Source organism: Melozone crissalis, unplaced genomic scaffold (genome assembly GCF_028551555.1).
Source record: "Melozone crissalis strain CALT ecotype California unplaced genomic scaffold, PUWL_Pcris_2 ptg000019l_1, whole genome shotgun sequence".
Lineage (NCBI taxonomy): Eukaryota > Metazoa > Chordata > Aves > Passeriformes > Passerellidae > Melozone > Melozone crissalis.
Genome location: NW_026535797.1, coordinates 110061 through 126702, shown reverse-complemented (window position 1 = coordinate 126702; position 16642 = coordinate 110061). Strand labels below are relative to the sequence as shown.

The window sequence follows — 16642 nt, the reverse complement described above, 5'->3', positions numbered from 1 at the left end:
GTCTTTCCATAAGCACTGTTTCTTTTAGCAGATGCAGCTGGGTTTCATTCTAGTCTAGCTGGTTAATTCTGTCCTAGCTGGTTAATCCTGGTCAAAATGACTGTCTTAGAACTCAGAAATAGTCAAAAGAGTTTGTAAAAAAAACCCAAACCAGCCCACCTCTCCTCCAAGCTTATTCATTCAATGTGACAGCTTGTTTATGGAGAGATGTCCTCTACTTCCCAAGCTATCAAGGATGCGCACAGACAGACTGCACGTGTGCTCTCTAGTTTGTTGTGGCAGTATTTGTGCACATGGCATTTCTGGGAAGTGTAGTGGTAGAGCTGAAGTTTAGTATGTTGGGTAAATCAAAGTGTCATTCAATTCCAAGCGCAGTGACATTAAATTACTTGATTTTAAAAAATGCTAATAAGAGCATGTCTCTGTATTGTTGTGTTTCTTCTTAGTAGAATTGAATAGTTATCCTTTTTACATGTTTCTGAATTGCCTGTTTTCTCACTGTGCAATCCACCTTTCAAGAATATTGTGAGTGTTTGGTGAGGAGGACAATTCTTTGCCAGTTCAGTTTAGGGTTTGTAAGTTCAGTTGAGGTGTGTGTAAGGCCCGATTTTGAACATCTGAAAGCTGCAAACTGTCTCAAACCTCAACCAAATGTCATTACCTCCCAGCTTGCTTGCTGCTATTCAGCATATGGGCTTTTGGCTTCTTATTTTTAGGTCTTCAATAAACCTATACCTTTTAGGTCTGCCAGTTAAGAATTTTGTGCTTTGAGTCCCATGACAAGAAGGATTCAGTGGAAGTTTTCAATCCTATAAAGCGGAACACAGCTTTTTAGCCTCATGTTGATTGCTTTTGTTGTTTTCTCTTTTTTTCCTTTTTTCATGGGTGAGCTCTCGACATGAAGATATATAACTGATTTGTATGATTTATTTCAGGACTCTTTGACAGCCCTCCAGGGTCTGATGACGCAAAGCTTATTGACATATTCTACCCAGGAGATCAGCAGTCTGTAACATTTGGAACCAAATCCCGAGTGGGAATGGGTGGCATGGAAGCCAAGGTAGAAATATGGAACAATTACTTCACAATTGGGAAGGGAGAGGGAGCTACATGAGATGGTTGTGCTTTGTGCTGCTGGATGGATCTTGTGCTTCAGATGGATCTTGGCAGGTTGCAGGAATGGACAGGCAGGAACCTTAGGAGTTCAGTAAAAGGAAATGCTGAGTCTTATGCCTAGGGACACTGGTATGAGCTGGAGAACTGACTGCCTTGAATGCAGGTTCAGTGAAAAGGGCATAGGGATCCTGGTAGACCCCAAATGGGATGTACACCAGGAATATGGCCTTTGGGCAAAGCAAGCTAACCAGGGTTGTATGGAAAAGAACACAGCCAGCAGGTTGAGGAAAATTATTACTTTCATCTACTCAGCACTAGTGAAACCACATCTGTGGAGTTGTGTGTGGTTCTAGATACTGCAGTACAGGAAGGGCATGGCATGCTACAGTGAAACCAGCAGAGAGACATGAATATGAATAAAGAATTGGAGCACTGTCACACTAAGAGAGGCTGAGAGCTAGGATTGTTTACACTGGAAAAGAGAAGGTTTGGCTATAAGTAGCTGAGGGAAGAGTTTACAGAAGGCAGAACAAGATTCTTCTTGGTGGTATCCAGGGAATGGACAAGAGGCCATGGGCTCAGAATGAAATACAAGTGAATAAACTGAAATGTGAGAATTTTACAATGAGGTTGCTGAAGCACTGGAGCAGGTTGCCAAGAGAACTTGTGGATTCTCTATTTGGAGATGTTCAAAACCGGGCTGGATGATGCTTGCTCTAGTTGACCCTGCTGTGAGCAGGCAGTCGGACTATATGATTTCCAGGGATCCTTTCCAGCCTCAACTATTCTTTGAGTACCCTGAAATGGTATGTGGATTCCTTTTGCTTTTCTTTTAGGTCAGTGTGAATTGAAAAGAGCAAGTAAAGAATTACACTCAAGTAGATTTTAAAAGGTGACATTTGGATCTGTATTTTTGTGGTTTAAATTAGAGTCCGTCTCAATTCTTTCATGTGTGATAATTCAAAGACTTTGGGAATCCCTGTCTCTTAAATCTGATATGGTACCTCCCTCTCCTTTCTGAGTTTGTACAATGTACTGTTTGCTTCTGAAGGATATATTGGTGGAGACCAAGGTACTTCAGTTTTTGAGCGCAGGATTAGTAGAGGTGGGAGGGCTAATGGGTTTTAGTCCTGTGTACAGTCAGGTGGTCTCAGTATTCATTGCTGTGAGTAGATAAACATGGGTGTGTTTGACTGCAGCATATGTCTCTCATGAGGCTGAGATATGCACTGCTGTAGTATTAATTGCTGCAGGTTTCCCTGGGACGTATCTGGAAAGTTGTCTGTAAAAACCAAAGCAAATCTTGACTAAGCAGGAAAAGACCAAAGTAAAATTCTTCACCAGTTATGTTGTTGATTATTCCCTTTTCTGAACACTCAGGTAAGGCACACTCTTAGGTATCAGAGCATGGGCTGGAAGGTGGCAAAAAGAGGAGGCATTTGTAACTATGGAATGTACAAAGCTTATTCAGGAATGACTTTCTTTTATCTGGCTTCTAGGATAGTTCAAATAATTCCAGGTATTGAAGGTAAAGCTGCCAAGGTTAGAGAGTACTTTATTGTGAAAGTAATAATCTGTAAAAGTTACTTGCTGTCTTTTGAGTCACATAGAGGCAAATCTTGATGCAGATGTTGTAACAAAAATTTACTACAGTTGAGAATGTAGGAGACATTTTTGGAAAACTGTAGCATCAATAATAGAAAACAGTGGCTCAAAGAACAAATCTTGTTTTTTAGCGTGAAATTTGAGCAATAATGAAGTGGCTGATGATCTTTTGGTAGCTGAGTTTGATGGAATAGGCCTATCTTACATTTGTGTCTCATAGTGACTGTAGACTGTAATACCAAATTTTAGAACCATATTAGGAATGCATAGAAGTGAGTAAGCAGAGAAGCTTTTGCAATTAAATAAATGACACATAGTTAAATATAAGTAGTGGATAATATTGCCCATATTGGCAAATACTTGACTGGGAAAATAAATGAAGGAAATCACTGGCAGTACCTCTTCAGCAGATAGCATCTTGGATTTGAGAGAAATAATATTCTGCTCAAAAATGTGCAAAGAGGCTAATCTTAGGACCAGTCAGTACACAGGGATTTCAAAGGACCCTTACTAATGAGCTAATAATTATGTAAACTTAGCATACTGTAGAAGGATTAAGCAAATATCAGTATTCCAGCACTGAAGTTCAGAGATTCCCAAAGTGTGTTGAATGCTCTTTGAAAGCATAAGCGATCAATCTGGCCATCAGAATGGACCAAGAACTCTTATTGAGAGCGGTGATTGAAATAACCAGTGGATCTCTTGCAACTGGCTCTGTCCTTTCCTGTAGGTGAAAGCAGCTCTGTGGGCCCTGCAAGGAGGCACTTCAGTAGTGATTGCAAATGGAACTCACCCAAAGATCTCAGGTCATGTCATCACAGATATTGTAGAAGGGAAAAAAGTAGGAACTTTTTTTTCAGAGGTAAAACCTGCAGGTGAGTACAGAGTTAATGTGTACCTTGAAGTTGTGGAGATTTCCTGAAAAATTAGAGTTAAAATTTGTCTAGAGCTGTGCGATAACTGGAAAACCACTCTCTGTTTGCAAAATGGATTTTGAAAGATATTTTCTGAAGTAGGGGTAGAAACTGCTGAATTCCCTGCTCTTCTTCCCTCCAGCTGATAAACCAGTACATCAGACTTGCATTTGAAGAATGCAGTGAGTAGAGTAGAAGTTTTGCCTTTTGTAGTCTTAAGAGTTATCATCAAGTATCCATGATTTCACTCTGAGAATATGGATATAGAATGTGCTACTGAACATAGGTAGTGTTTAGGTTTATTTTTTATCATTAATTTCTTTTATAACTCAGTCTTCTAGTATGGTAGGTAGGAGTGTTTTCCTGTCACTGCATTGCTGGAACTGTGTGATAAAATCAGACCAAAGATCCTTCATCTTAGCAGAATAGATACTGGGGTGGTACTTTTGACTTTCACTTTTAGCCAAGTGAATTTCTTTGTGTATAGGAATCCTTAACGGATTTCTTGTATAAATATGTCAGATCATCCTTTGAACGCACTTGGTGTCGTTATGCTCAAGTATCTTTTTGGTTAGCCTCACTATAATAAGTTGGTATCAGCAGTAAAGCTTCTAATCTTGTGGTCCCGTTTTGAGTCACAAATATTGTAAGTAGCAAAAGTCTGTTCCTGTGGACTGTTGTGGTCTTTATTCCGATCATCTCTTTGTCTTGTATCTTCCAAAAGCCACACTTTGGAAATTCAAGTAACTTTAAAAAGTGAAGTATATCGCTTTCATACGTAATTTTTCTCCAAGAATAATAAAAAATGCCATATTTTGTAATCACTTCAAGAAGCTGGGTTAAGATGTCTTAAATTAGTCCAATTATTCTCATGTCCACACGTTCTTTTCTTACATTTCCCGCTATACCTTCTATAATTTCTACTCTGGCAGTTTCCATGGGACTCTTCTTAAATGGAAGTTGGGTTCAAGATACCTGGTTTACAGGCTATTTCAAGAGAGTTGAAAATGGCAGATTTTTCACAAGCTACTTGAGAATTCTTTGCAGAAATGCAACCTGAATACGGTGACTTGAAACAGAAACACAATCTATTTTCCGCACCTTGCTTCTAAAATGCATACATGCAAAGGCAGGGAAAGCAATTTTTCTGCAAGCTGTTACTAGGGTTTTGGTTTCCATTATTGTTTGTGTGCTCCCATGCATACATTCCTCAGCTGGATACTTAAACTTATCAAAGTTTGCCTCTTTTCTTTCAGTAGCCTACTATGCCCTAGTGACTTAGGTATCCTGTTGTTCTTTTGGCCTTTATCGAGCCTTTTTGATACATGCTGCACACTTGCTGTTACACAGAGACAGAATCTTTGTGATGATTCTTTATGTAGGGGTCATAACAGTATTTTTGTGTCAGGTACAGACTTTTCTGTATTAGGATACAACATTTTTCTTGAATTTGTCTGTTAAAAACTGTTTCATGCTCTAAATATGCTCTAAGTAAAGAATTGGAAGACAAATGGGCTAGTGCTCAATTCTGCCTGTGCTGTTACTTTGTCTGCATACAATATTTTTGGGGTTTTTTTGCAGGCCCTACTGTGGAACAGCAGGCTGAAATGGCTCGAGCTGGTGGCAGGACCTTGGCGGCTCTACAGCCTGAGCAGGTGACAGAACAATGTGACCAAATTGTTAATAATGTGCATGCGTGGCAAGTTTTACAACATGGGCTTATAACATAAATGAACCTCTTGGGACAAGAATCTGTTATTTCTGTGTCAGATCCATCGTTTGTATTGTAGCCTGCTTAAAGATGATAAAAGCAAAGATCATGTTCCTTGGGGTTGTGAAGTAATATGAGCTTTCATGTGGGGTTTTTAAAAATTTTGATAGCATCAAGTAACAAACAGAAGTGAATTGTGATTCAAGCTGCTGAAGAATTGGCTGGAATAACTTGCTCCATTCACACCTGAGTTTAGCATACAACATGTATACAAAAGTGGAGCTGTAGACAATTACTACTCTGCAGCTAGGTGAGTATGATGTGGTACAAGGTAGTCTTAAAGGGAGAACATGTGAGTTTGGTGAAGAAGACTGGGAAAGGAAAGCAAGATAATAAAGAGTAAGGTAAAGGCTGAAGCAGTGTTTGGTCTTCTTTTTCAGTGTGATGCTGTCAGGAAAAGTCAGCTGCCCAAGTATCAGGAAGGTTAAGACAGTGAGAGGATGTGGTCAGCATAAATGGACTATAGGAACTAGGTGTCAAACAGCATGGACTTTGAGTAAGGAGTCAGTTTAGAAAATGTTTTCTCTTTCAGAGAGCAGAGATTATTTATCGTCTTGCTGACTTACTAACGGACCAGAGGGAAGAAATTCTCTTGGCAAACAAGAAGGACTTAGAGGAGGCTGAAAATAAAGGTATTGCTTCAAGCCTTCCATAGTAATACTGTCATCTTGGACCTCTCTGGGCCTCAAGACAAATGAGCAGAACTAGAATCTTCTGTCACCTGGGATTGGGCAGTATTGCTGACACAGATTATTGAACCCAGGACTTTGAGAACTTGTCAGTGTAAACAGCTGTAGCCTCCTTCATTCATAAAACAGATGCCTTCATCAGAGAAGATACTGAGGCAGTGCAAAACACCAAGTAGTGTATGGTAAAAAATTTTTTAAAAAATGGAACAAATATCTCTGTTACTGTCATGAACAAAGTGAGTATCTTCTGAGCTGGTTAATGTAATGTTTGGTTCCTGGAGGGAAGGCTATCATCTCTACACTTAAATTGATGCTTGCCAAAGCATCAGTTGTCCCCTTCTGATTGAAGAAGGTTCTGTTTAGGTGCCTCAGATGAAACCCCCTCTTCTGTGTTAGTCTGATACATTCATTGAGAAGCTGGGATTGAGATGCGTACTTGGTGGCATAACAAGTATATGAAAAGGACACATCATGAATTGTAATACTATGTGGAAGGCACCACTGACCAGAGTATTTGAGGGGACATTTGCTGGGTTAACTTACTGTTTGAATGTGTTCAGACTATAAAATTCAAGTTGTTCTTGCCCAGTCTGCACAGAAATGCTATGTATGTGTCTGTGCTTTGATGTTTCTGTTTGTAAAACAGAAGGATGCAATTACTGCCTAGACCTTCCAGAAATACTGCAAGGGTAGAAGTTTGTAGGAAATTCAGTCATGCATTCAGTACATGAAATAGGACAAACCTTATCTTTCTGGATGTTGGTAGTTTGTGTGGTTGCTTCATGTACCGAGCACTTAAACCTCATTAATTGAAAATGTGGTGTGTGAGATACTCATCATATTTGTGGGATTTTATTGTGACTACTAGACTTGCTGCTATGCATTTTTAATCTCAGGTAGATTACTTGCTAGGGTGTGGGAAATATATTAATTTTCCTTAGGTTGAGCACTCATTTAAGTAATTTGTGCTTGAGCCTAGGAAGACCAGTCTACCTTCAGCACAACTTTTTCTTTCTTTTAGGGAGATTAGCCCTCCCTTTGTTGAAACGCCTAAGTCTGTCTACTTCAAAGCTGAACAGCTTGGCTATTGGTCTGCGTCAGATTGCAGCATCCTCGCAGGACAGTGTGGGCCGTGTAATTCGACGAACCCGAATAGCAAAAGACCTAGATTTGGAGCAGGTTACAGTGCCAATTGGTGTCCTTCTCGTCATCTTCGAATCTCGTCCTGACTGTCTTCCACAGGTTTGTAAGCTAGGTAGATTACACTGTTCAGTATTGCTTTTGGCAAGCAAACAAGAGACTACAAAAAGTATTGTTTCAAAGGACTCTTGCTTGGATTCTTCTACAGTTGATTTTTTTGGCATCACTGTTTTTTATGTAGAGGTGTTTTCAGGACTTGCTTCTGCAGTGTTCAGTTAATCATTTGTCTTATACCAGGAATAAGGCAATTATGTTAAGGGCAAATGCTTTCCTCTGCAGCACTGTGTGGAAGTGTTGCGATAAGTAAGTCCTGTTAAAAATGCATGAAAATATGGGTGCTTAACTAATGTTGCAGAGTCAACCTTGGTCTTACTTTCTAACTCCCGACTACTTTACTGAGCAACTGAAGTAGATTTTAAAATGAAAACAAACAAACAAAAAAAACCCGATTAGCAACATTTCTTCCCACAATTAACATTAGGTATCTAGGAAGCTTGATTGAGGAGTTTTCTAATGAGCAGGTTTTGAGTAGAAAATGATGGGTGTGAGGCTCAATGAGCGGACAGCTTCGTACTTCATGCCAGATTTTTGTGAGTAGTCCCTGCTTACAGTGAAAAGGAGTATGCAGTAAGAAAAGTTCCTATGAAACAAAAAGGCACTAGTCTTCCTTGACTACCAGCACTGTTACAGATAACCAGTATGTTACCTTGTTGAATTTGTGTCTGTCTTCTCTTTGTTGTATCTTAAAACTTACACTAGACTGACTCCTGCTGGCTTCCCTGCCCTGCCCTCCCTTCCCCTGCTTTGTTTTACAGACTTGGGATAGCTTGTCTTGGTAGTTGCTTTGCTTCTTGCTAACCTCCTGTCCTCATACTCACATTAGGCTTCCTGATGCAACTTCAGAGGATAATCTTTGATAACTCTGCATTTGAATTGCATGATTTTTGTCCCATCCTGTATCTGATAGTAGGAGGGTCTCTGATTGAGAGGAGCAGTCTCTCCTCTTAGCCTACTACTGCATCTCATGCTTGTTTGGGTTAAGATTTAATAAGCTTCAAGTGAGCATATACAAACAGCATGTTTGCCTCTAAAACTTACAGGGTGAAATTGCAAGCATCCCTCAGAGACTGTATTGCATAGATTCCACCAAATCCAGTTGTTCTGAAGTGTAATCATGTTCTACTAGTCTTTGAGACTGAACCATTTTGAAACCCCCTTACCTGGTGTTCTACTTTTAATCACAGAAGTTTTTGTGTCTTAATTCTTGGTATTTTTTGCTTTTCATTTTTTCAAACCAGGTCAAAACCTTTCTTTTAATCTTATGCCTCTTTACTTAAATCAGCTTATTTGTTTAGTTTCCTTTCGTGATAGTGATCTGGAGGGCCAGATAGAAGGTACTTTTGAAATACAATCAGATGGCTTTTTAATGTCTAATTATATAAGTTAAAAAGACGCATGATGGTTATGTAAGGCAGACTTCCCAGACAGTTACACTTCAGTGTGTTTTTCTAATATGTTTCTTATTTTCAATATTCTTTTCAAATGAGGTAGATTATCAAGCATTTTGATTATTATTACCTATTTGATACTAGAAGGGGAAAGATGTATCTGGCTGGTTATTTTATGAATCAGGATCTGAAGTGTGCCACCAAGCTCACTTCTTATTAGATGAGAGCCTGGCTAATTTTGACATCAGCATCTCAACAATATACAATAGATACTTTAATGAGTGTATGTTTGGTGAATATATATATATATATACAGGTGATGATAATGATACATACAGGTGATGATAATGATACTTTCCCAGAAGACAGTTATACAGCAAAATAACTTAAAATACCGAGTTTGTTTATTCTAAAGAGAATAAACTTAGCTCTGGAGAGGAGGTGATTTTGTTTTCCAAAGGAGTGCATGCTTTTAAACTTTTTTTAAGTAGGTGGACAAATTGTGAGGCCATAGTAAATGAAGTTGGAATGAGGAATACAAAAAAGAATACAAAAGTAAAATAAGTTTTGAAAAAGAGCTTTTTGCATGGGATGTACTCCAAGGTGGAAAGGAGCAAAACCCTCTTGCGTTGCTGACTTAAATGGGTGAAATCTAACACCTTCAACAGGAGGGCAGCAATATCTGTCGGTTTCTTCTGGTGATAAACATGGAAGCAAAGATGATGCTGGGCCTATTGTCTCAAATTTTTTATTATTTTTGCTTAGAGCAAGTGTTGTCTGTTTATGACTCCTGTTTTAGACAGCATGATGAAAATGTTTTTCCTGTTCATAGGAAGAGCTTATTTACCACTCTCTGCTGGAATGGTTAGAGACAAGAGTTCTTGCAGCTAAAGTTATTCTCCTTGGGGTAATTGCCCACACAACTGTGCAATTCATATGAAGCCCTATGTCCACAGTTTCTTCTGACTTGTTCACTGTAGTCTCTCCATCGCAAGAGTACCCTGAAAACTCAAGTTTGTTCTTGAAATTAGCGTATTTAATTTCTGGAGTTAAATGTGCTGCCATGAAAGGGAAACTAGATTAATATTTAGTAAATCAACTGAACAAAAAAACATGGTTTTATTTTGTAGGTGTTATTCTGACAAAAGAACCCCAATACATTTAAAGTTGGGGGTTTTTTTCCCAATAATAAACTCTTTTGACAGGTGTCTGCTTTGGCCATAGCCAGTGGAAATGGCTTACTACTTAAAGGAGGGAAAGAGGCAGCACATAGCAATCAAATCCTTCATCATCTGACACAAGAAGCACTCTCTATTCATGGAGTCAGAGACACAGTGCAACTGGTAAGTGCCTAGAGTTAAATCAGCTATTTGTTTACTATGGTTTGTATAAAAAGTGTGGGCAAAACCTGAGAGGTAAAACTGTAAGCTCTTTGTATTGCAACTCCCACAGGTGAACACAAGAGAGGAAGTAGAAGATCTCTGCCGTTTGGATAAGCTGATAGATCTCATCATACCACGTGGTTCATCACAGCTAGTCAGAAATATCCAGAAAGCGGCTAAGGGAATCCCAGTGATGGGTCACAGTGAAGGGATCTGTCATGTGTATGTTGACACGGATGCCAGTGTTGAGAAGGTCACACGAATAAGTAAGCTGTGGGAGGGTGACTTGAATCTCATGGGTGTAATTGAACTTTGGAGTATGCAATGTAGTTATGATAATTTATAATTTATATACTATCCAAAAATCTTTGTTGTAAATGCTATGTAACTAATGATGTACTCTTAAACCTCAGTCAGAGACTCAAAGTGTGAATATCCTGCTGCCTGTAATGCTCTGGAAACTCTCTTAATTCATCGAGACTTGCTGAGAACCCCGTTGTTTGATCAGATCATAGACATGTTGAGAGTAGAACAGGTTAGTCACTCATATCTGTGTTTTTTGTGTTTTTTGTCTGTTTTCTAAAACTTTAGAAGCATTTGGTCTGGCTATTTGTAGCCCTGCTTCCATGGCACAACATTTTAGTTACCCACATGTGTCTTTGTTCATGTCAATGAACTTTGGTTCTCCAGACGGCATCAAGTGTTTCTGTAGAAATGATCTGAAAGTAGCTTATTCAGTACAGCTGCAGGTGATTACTGGGATACCTTTGTTATATACTTCCTTGTATATAGCAAAAATAATCTTCTGCCATAAAAGCATAAACACAACCTTTTTCTACCTTTTCAAATTCAGTCAGATGCAAAGCCTTGTCTTCCTGAATCTATTAATTTAGCTTCTTACCCAAGTGAATTCCCTTCTGTTTTCATCCTTTCTGAATTTACTTCATACATGTGTTTTTTAAAATTTTCCTCTTGGATGCCCTTTGTTTCCACCCATTTTCCCTCCTGGTATGTCAAAGGATATCAAAAGGCCAGCATACTAATTAGTTGTCTAGACACAAGCAATGTTTTTTCAGTAACGATAGCAGAGATGCATCAGGAAGAAGTATCCATGAAGTAGTATGAATTGCACAAAAATCAAGGGTTTTCACACAGCACTATATATTTGACAAATAGAGTGCATAGGCAGTGATTAATGGAGGAGAGAGAAGTCATATGTTTTGATGCTGTTAAAAGGGTTATAGTAAAAGAAGCTGGTAAGTAGTCAAGGAGCAAGTTCTCAATGTTTGGGGCTCTTTAATGTCTAGATTAGTTGTTTCTTGGGAAGGGTAGAATGCAAGGTAGATGTTTGTATTTTGGATGGGAGGAATATGTGTACCAGTGCATTTCCACCACCAACCCTAACCGATCTCCTTATACAGTGGGGAAGATATTACCTCTGTCTAATCTGACCTGACAACAAGAAATATGCAAATATTGGGCAGGATTATGCAATTAAAGTAATTCATAGTTGCACAAGAAAATGCTGGTTTACAGATATTGTCTTAAAAGCCTTCATGTTTAGTAGATTTATGCCTTATTTCCCATTTATGCTTCTCTTGTCAAAATTTCCTGTTTGAATGGAAATTCATCTGCATGGAATTTCTGTGCTGTATCTGTTCTAAATTATCTCTCATTGTCTAGGTGTTTTGGCAGAGGTTGATAATGAAACAAATGAACAAATATAACAAATGAAAAATATCTGTGTGAGGTTTTTTGGTTTTGGACCCAGTAACTCCTTTGTGTCTTAGATGTGCTTCAGAGATGGCTGGTATCAATTAATAAAGTAAAAGGACAAAAGTAATTCAAGATCTTAAGATTTCTGTAGGTGCAAACTTGCAAGCATTCCTTTCGTTATTCTCTGCATTGCAGTTGCTGTCTTAAAACAAAGGCTGGTATTTTAGCTGTTTTCCTAGCAGTACTGTACTGGCCTTTTCTGCCTGGTGACTGAGTGATGCAATTGCTTTAAGTAATTTCAAATGAGTCCTGATTAGAGTTTGTCATGGTAGGTAGCCAACCTAGCATGTAGTTTGTTGTACCTCGTAACTAATTCACCTATGTGCCAAGTTTCCCAAAGTGTAGGTGTATTTCTCTTACACTGCATGCATGTTGTGGATTAACTGCACTCAGTGACTAAGCATCATCCAGCTGCTTGCTCTCCCCTGCTCCAAGTCCAAGTGGGACAGGAGGAGAAAATTAGAACAAAACCAAGGAAGCTTGTAGGTTGAAAGATAGCTTAATAAGTGAAGGAAAGAGGAAGAAGAAAGGGGACAAAGAGGAGGAAATAACCCAACAAAAAAGTAAACCCTGAAACAAAACTAAAAACCCACCAGCAATACCCACAAGGCAAAGCTAATTACTTGCTGTCTGCCACTAAAAAACAATGCCCATCCAGTCTCTTGGGCAATGCCTACCTTCTTCAAAAACCCCCTCCCCTCAGTTTGCATGTATTGCAGTACATGACATTATACAGCATGGAACACCCCTTTGGTCAGTTCTGGTCAGCTCTTGGCTGTATCCCCTCCCAAATTCCCGCACACTCCCAGTCTTCACACCAGGGGCCCAGAGTTGGAACAGGGAGGAAGAGAGAACCTTGATGTTGTGCAAGCCCTGTTCAGCAACAGCCAAAACATTGGTGTGTTTTTAACACTGGTTTAGTCACAAGTCCAAAACAAAACACCACAGGGACTGCTATCCATCCCATATTGAGTACAAGAAGCTACACTTTCACCTGAAAGGCTCTGGTTTGGTCAGTAGCCACAAACAAAATGCTTCTGGTGTTGCAGGTGAAGATTCATGCTGGCCCAAAGTTTGCATCTTACTTGACATTCAGTCCTTCAGAAGTGAAATCTCTGCGCACAGAATATGGGGACCTGGAGTGCTGCATTGAGGTGGTGGACAGCGTTCAAGAGGCTGTTGAACATATCCACAAGTATGGAAGTTCCCATACGGATGTTATTATCACAGAGAATGGTTAGTGACCTGGCTCCTTCTTTAAGCTGCTGTTTTGGTTTGACTGCTAATTCCTGGTGTTAGTGCAACTAACTACATACATTGTAGTAGTTCGTCTCTTGGGTCTGTGCCAGTTCAAAACCTTACTAGAGCTGTGCCAAGACAAAGGTTGACTCTCCAACCAAACCGAGCCCAGAACTTCTGTGAATCAGCTGCAGTTAAGGTCATGTTGATCTGTGGCTGGCCAGTGTGAGTCAAGTAGGCTTCTGTTTCTGTACTTCTTGCTGAGCTTAAATGCTTGTCACTAAAAGGCATGCATTCGATACCATAACTACTGCCACAGGACCTGGTGAACTAGTGATTTATATTGGAAATAGAGTTGCTCTTGAATGTCTGTCTTGTTGCTAAGGGCTACTGACCTCCAAGTTACTTACGTGTGGCATTTCTGCTTAGTAGTTCTCAAATAGTACTTGCAATAGCAATTGATTTTAGGATTTCTCAGTATTTGGAACAATTCCATGTTTGAGACTAATGGAGAGCTGACTGTAGCTTAACTATCTCCGAATGCTGTTCGGGGCAGCTGTTCTTTCTCCTTGGTCATGCAACTAAACCTCTCTTTAACTAAACTGAATGGAGTTAGAATTAGATATCTTTTTGCTTGCTTCTAATCTTTGTGAGCTTATTCTAAGACTTACAGTTGTGTCTAATTGGTAACCGTACTGGGAGGAAGGTAAAAATGAGCGTGGCTTAGCCCAGGCTGTTTAAGTACTGTCTGATAAGGTCACACGTGAAAGTTGTATTGTTATGTATGTTCACTGTTTTATGCAGTGTTTATTGGCATACACGATCATTCTATATGTAATGGATTTAATTTTTCTCTGCCTCTTTTCCAGAGAAAACAGCAGAGTTCTTCCTCCAACATGTAGACAGCGCTTGTGTTTTCTGGAATGCCAGTACCCGATTCTCTGATGGCTATAGGTTTGGACTTGGTAAGAGGGGAGATATTGTAGGGTTGTGACTGCAGAATTTTGTGGTGTGTCAACAATGTGACAGTATGACTCTTGAAAGATAGGATTAGTCTCTTATCTTACTGTCTAATAAAAGGTTTTCAGGAAAGGTACTGTACAAAACATTGAAGCCTAGAAATTTCATCCACACAAAGATATTTTGGATCCTTTGAACCTCTATTTAATTGCAATAAAGTATGCTGCATGCGTATAGTGATAGAACAATTCAATACAGGATGTGAAACTGCTGAACAGCTTTCCTTTTGTTTCTCCTTCTAATGATGCTGTAAAGAATGCTGTGCTTCAGTCCTGCTGGACAGATTGAGGTGCTGTCCAGTGTGTGAGTCCTGCTTTGTTAAGGAATGAAGGGTAGGAACTAAACTGAGTATCAACTGATTAAATAACCACATGCAGCTTCTGTGAATTGCAGAAGATAAAGGAAACATTCCTTGAAGAAGTAGAAAATCAGAAGTCTTTACTACACGCTATTACTGTGTTAGCTGGAACAGTGTTCCATTTGACTGAAAAATTCCAGTTAAGGTCTTCCAATATCTCCTCAATGTGATAAAAAAGGACGCAAGATCATAATCTTTACTAGTTTAGCTTTTTTTCTTGTTTGAAGGATTATGCCTTAGATCAGTGTAAGAGCAATGTAGGAGATACCTCTCTCTCTCTCTTGCATCTTTCTTTCTGAAAGTAACTGTAGTAGCCAGAAGTATAAGCATTACAATTTATAATTGCATTAATTGCAATTTATAATAGCATTATAATTTATAGTTAATCTCCTCAAGCTTCTCTATTGGGGAAATGGAACTGGTATTTGGAGAGGAGCAGAGAGAAAATGGCAGTTCCCTGAAAGGCAGGCAGATTTTTCTACTTTGAGGTACAAAAACATTTAGTATGAAGTGGACATCGTCAGAGGATTAACTACCTTTATTTTGGGTGTTTCCTGCAGGTGCTGAAGTGGGAATTAGTACTTCGCGTATCCATGCACGTGGACCAGTGGGAATTGAAGGACTCTTAACAACGAAGTGGTTGCTGAGGGGGGACAATCATGTTGTTTCTGACTTCTCAGAGCATGGGAGCATGAAGTATCTTCATGAAAGCCTCCCTCTCCCTCAGAGAAATGCCAACTGAAAACACTGGGGAGAAAACCCAGGATATAATTATTTCCTGAAGTTATTCAGGCTTCAGGATAATCTCTGACGGTGAAGGAGTTTGTTTTTCATCGTCAGAAACATTGTCCTTGGTCATTTTGCAGTGCAATGAATACAAAATTATCCCATCAATGAGAATTCTCCCCCTCCCACCCCTTTCACTTTCTTTAGACAGTATCTGCAAACTGACCTCACTTCTCCCAAAGACAGATTTTTTAAATCATATAGGTAACATAAGGGTTTCAGTATCAACTACATTCCTTTTTTATCACAGTGCTCTCTGTAGCAAATATGTTTGGTGATGGAGCTTAGTTTTTTTTTTCTAAGTTTTTTTATTCAAGTATCTGTTCTGGAGAACAGACTCAGTAGTTTTGGTTTTGAGGGTTTTTTTCTTCAGTCTTAGGATCATGGCCTCTCTTGAGGGCCGGAAAGCTTTATGCTTAATTTCTTTGTATTTGATCAGTCTTGAGATAGGGGGACAGATGTTCCAAATGTATAGTAAACTTTTGACCAAAAAACCTTTTATATCTAATTCTTTGTATTGTTGGCTATTGTAGATAAAAAACATCATTGTCTGCTACATTAATTTTGTTACTTATTTGTATCAAAGGTTTATTTTTCTTCGGTTTATATAAAACTTACTCCAACAGCATTTTGATCATGGCTTGACCAGAATGAAGCTCTCCACTTGCACGAACACTTGTGATGGTGCCCTGCAGCCCCACCACACGGCTGGCAGCCAGAGCTCCCCTGTGGCTGCAGAGCTCCCCTGTGGCTGCAGGACATCCCGCTCTCACCTGGGGGGTCCCGGGGTGCTCCTGCCCCATCAGGGCGCTGTTTCCTTTCCTGCCAGCTGCTCTGCGCTGCTGTCCTGGCATGGCTGGTGGACGCACCGTGCTTGGGATCCGGTGCTGCTGCACCCCTTTCTCCAGTCACAGGGGCGTCACGATGGGCGCAGGGTGCATCTCCTCTCTGAGCAGATGCCGTAGGCTGCTGGACATGGGTGAGGCGAGTGAGACGCCTCGGTAGGTGTGGATGGCTCTTGTTCGCCGAAGGTGGCACGGCAGGAGAGCTCAGACTGGCATCGGAGGGTTGCAATGCAGAGGCCACGATGGGGGTTTTGCCTGGTCATGAGGGCCATGGTGCTGTCATGACCATGGTCAGCGTGTGCAGGCAGCCCCAGGTGCACGGACGCCCAGCAGTGCGTGGGCCCCAGAGCAGGGCAGTGGTGCTGAGGCTCCCCTGCCTGGGCTTGCTGGCGAGTAGTAAGGAAAATGGCTTAAGAACCCCATTCCTCTGAAGTGAAGGTGAAGGAAGGATGCTGAGGGGGGGTGATGTCTCTGTGGAGAGGGGGCAAAGTTG

At 40.1% G+C, this 16642-nt stretch overlaps 1 protein-coding gene across 6 annotated transcripts in view; it reads left to right on the top strand.

Moving 5' to 3' along the window:
* The window catches only part of ALDH18A1 (aldehyde dehydrogenase 18 family member A1), a 32301-nt gene extending 16369 nt beyond the window's left edge, over positions 1-15932 (top strand). For all 6 annotated transcript variants that reach the window (XM_054277359.1, XM_054277357.1, XM_054277354.1 and 3 more), the window contains 11 exons: positions 936-1060; positions 3452-3596; positions 5217-5290; positions 5939-6038; positions 7117-7337; positions 9949-10086; positions 10196-10391; positions 10539-10660; positions 12951-13137; positions 14010-14105; positions 15079-15932. In XM_054277359.1, coding sequence (XP_054133334.1) covers positions 936-1060; positions 3452-3596; positions 5217-5290; positions 5939-6038; positions 7117-7337; positions 9949-10086; positions 10196-10391; positions 10539-10660; positions 12951-13137; positions 14010-14105; positions 15079-15260 — 1586 coding nt within the window. In that variant the 3' untranslated portion in view covers positions 15261-15932. The remainder of the gene's footprint in view (positions 1-935; positions 1061-3451; positions 3597-5216; positions 5291-5938; positions 6039-7116; positions 7338-9948; positions 10087-10195; positions 10392-10538; positions 10661-12950; positions 13138-14009; positions 14106-15078) is intronic.
* Positions 15933-16642: the final 710 nt, after the last annotated feature.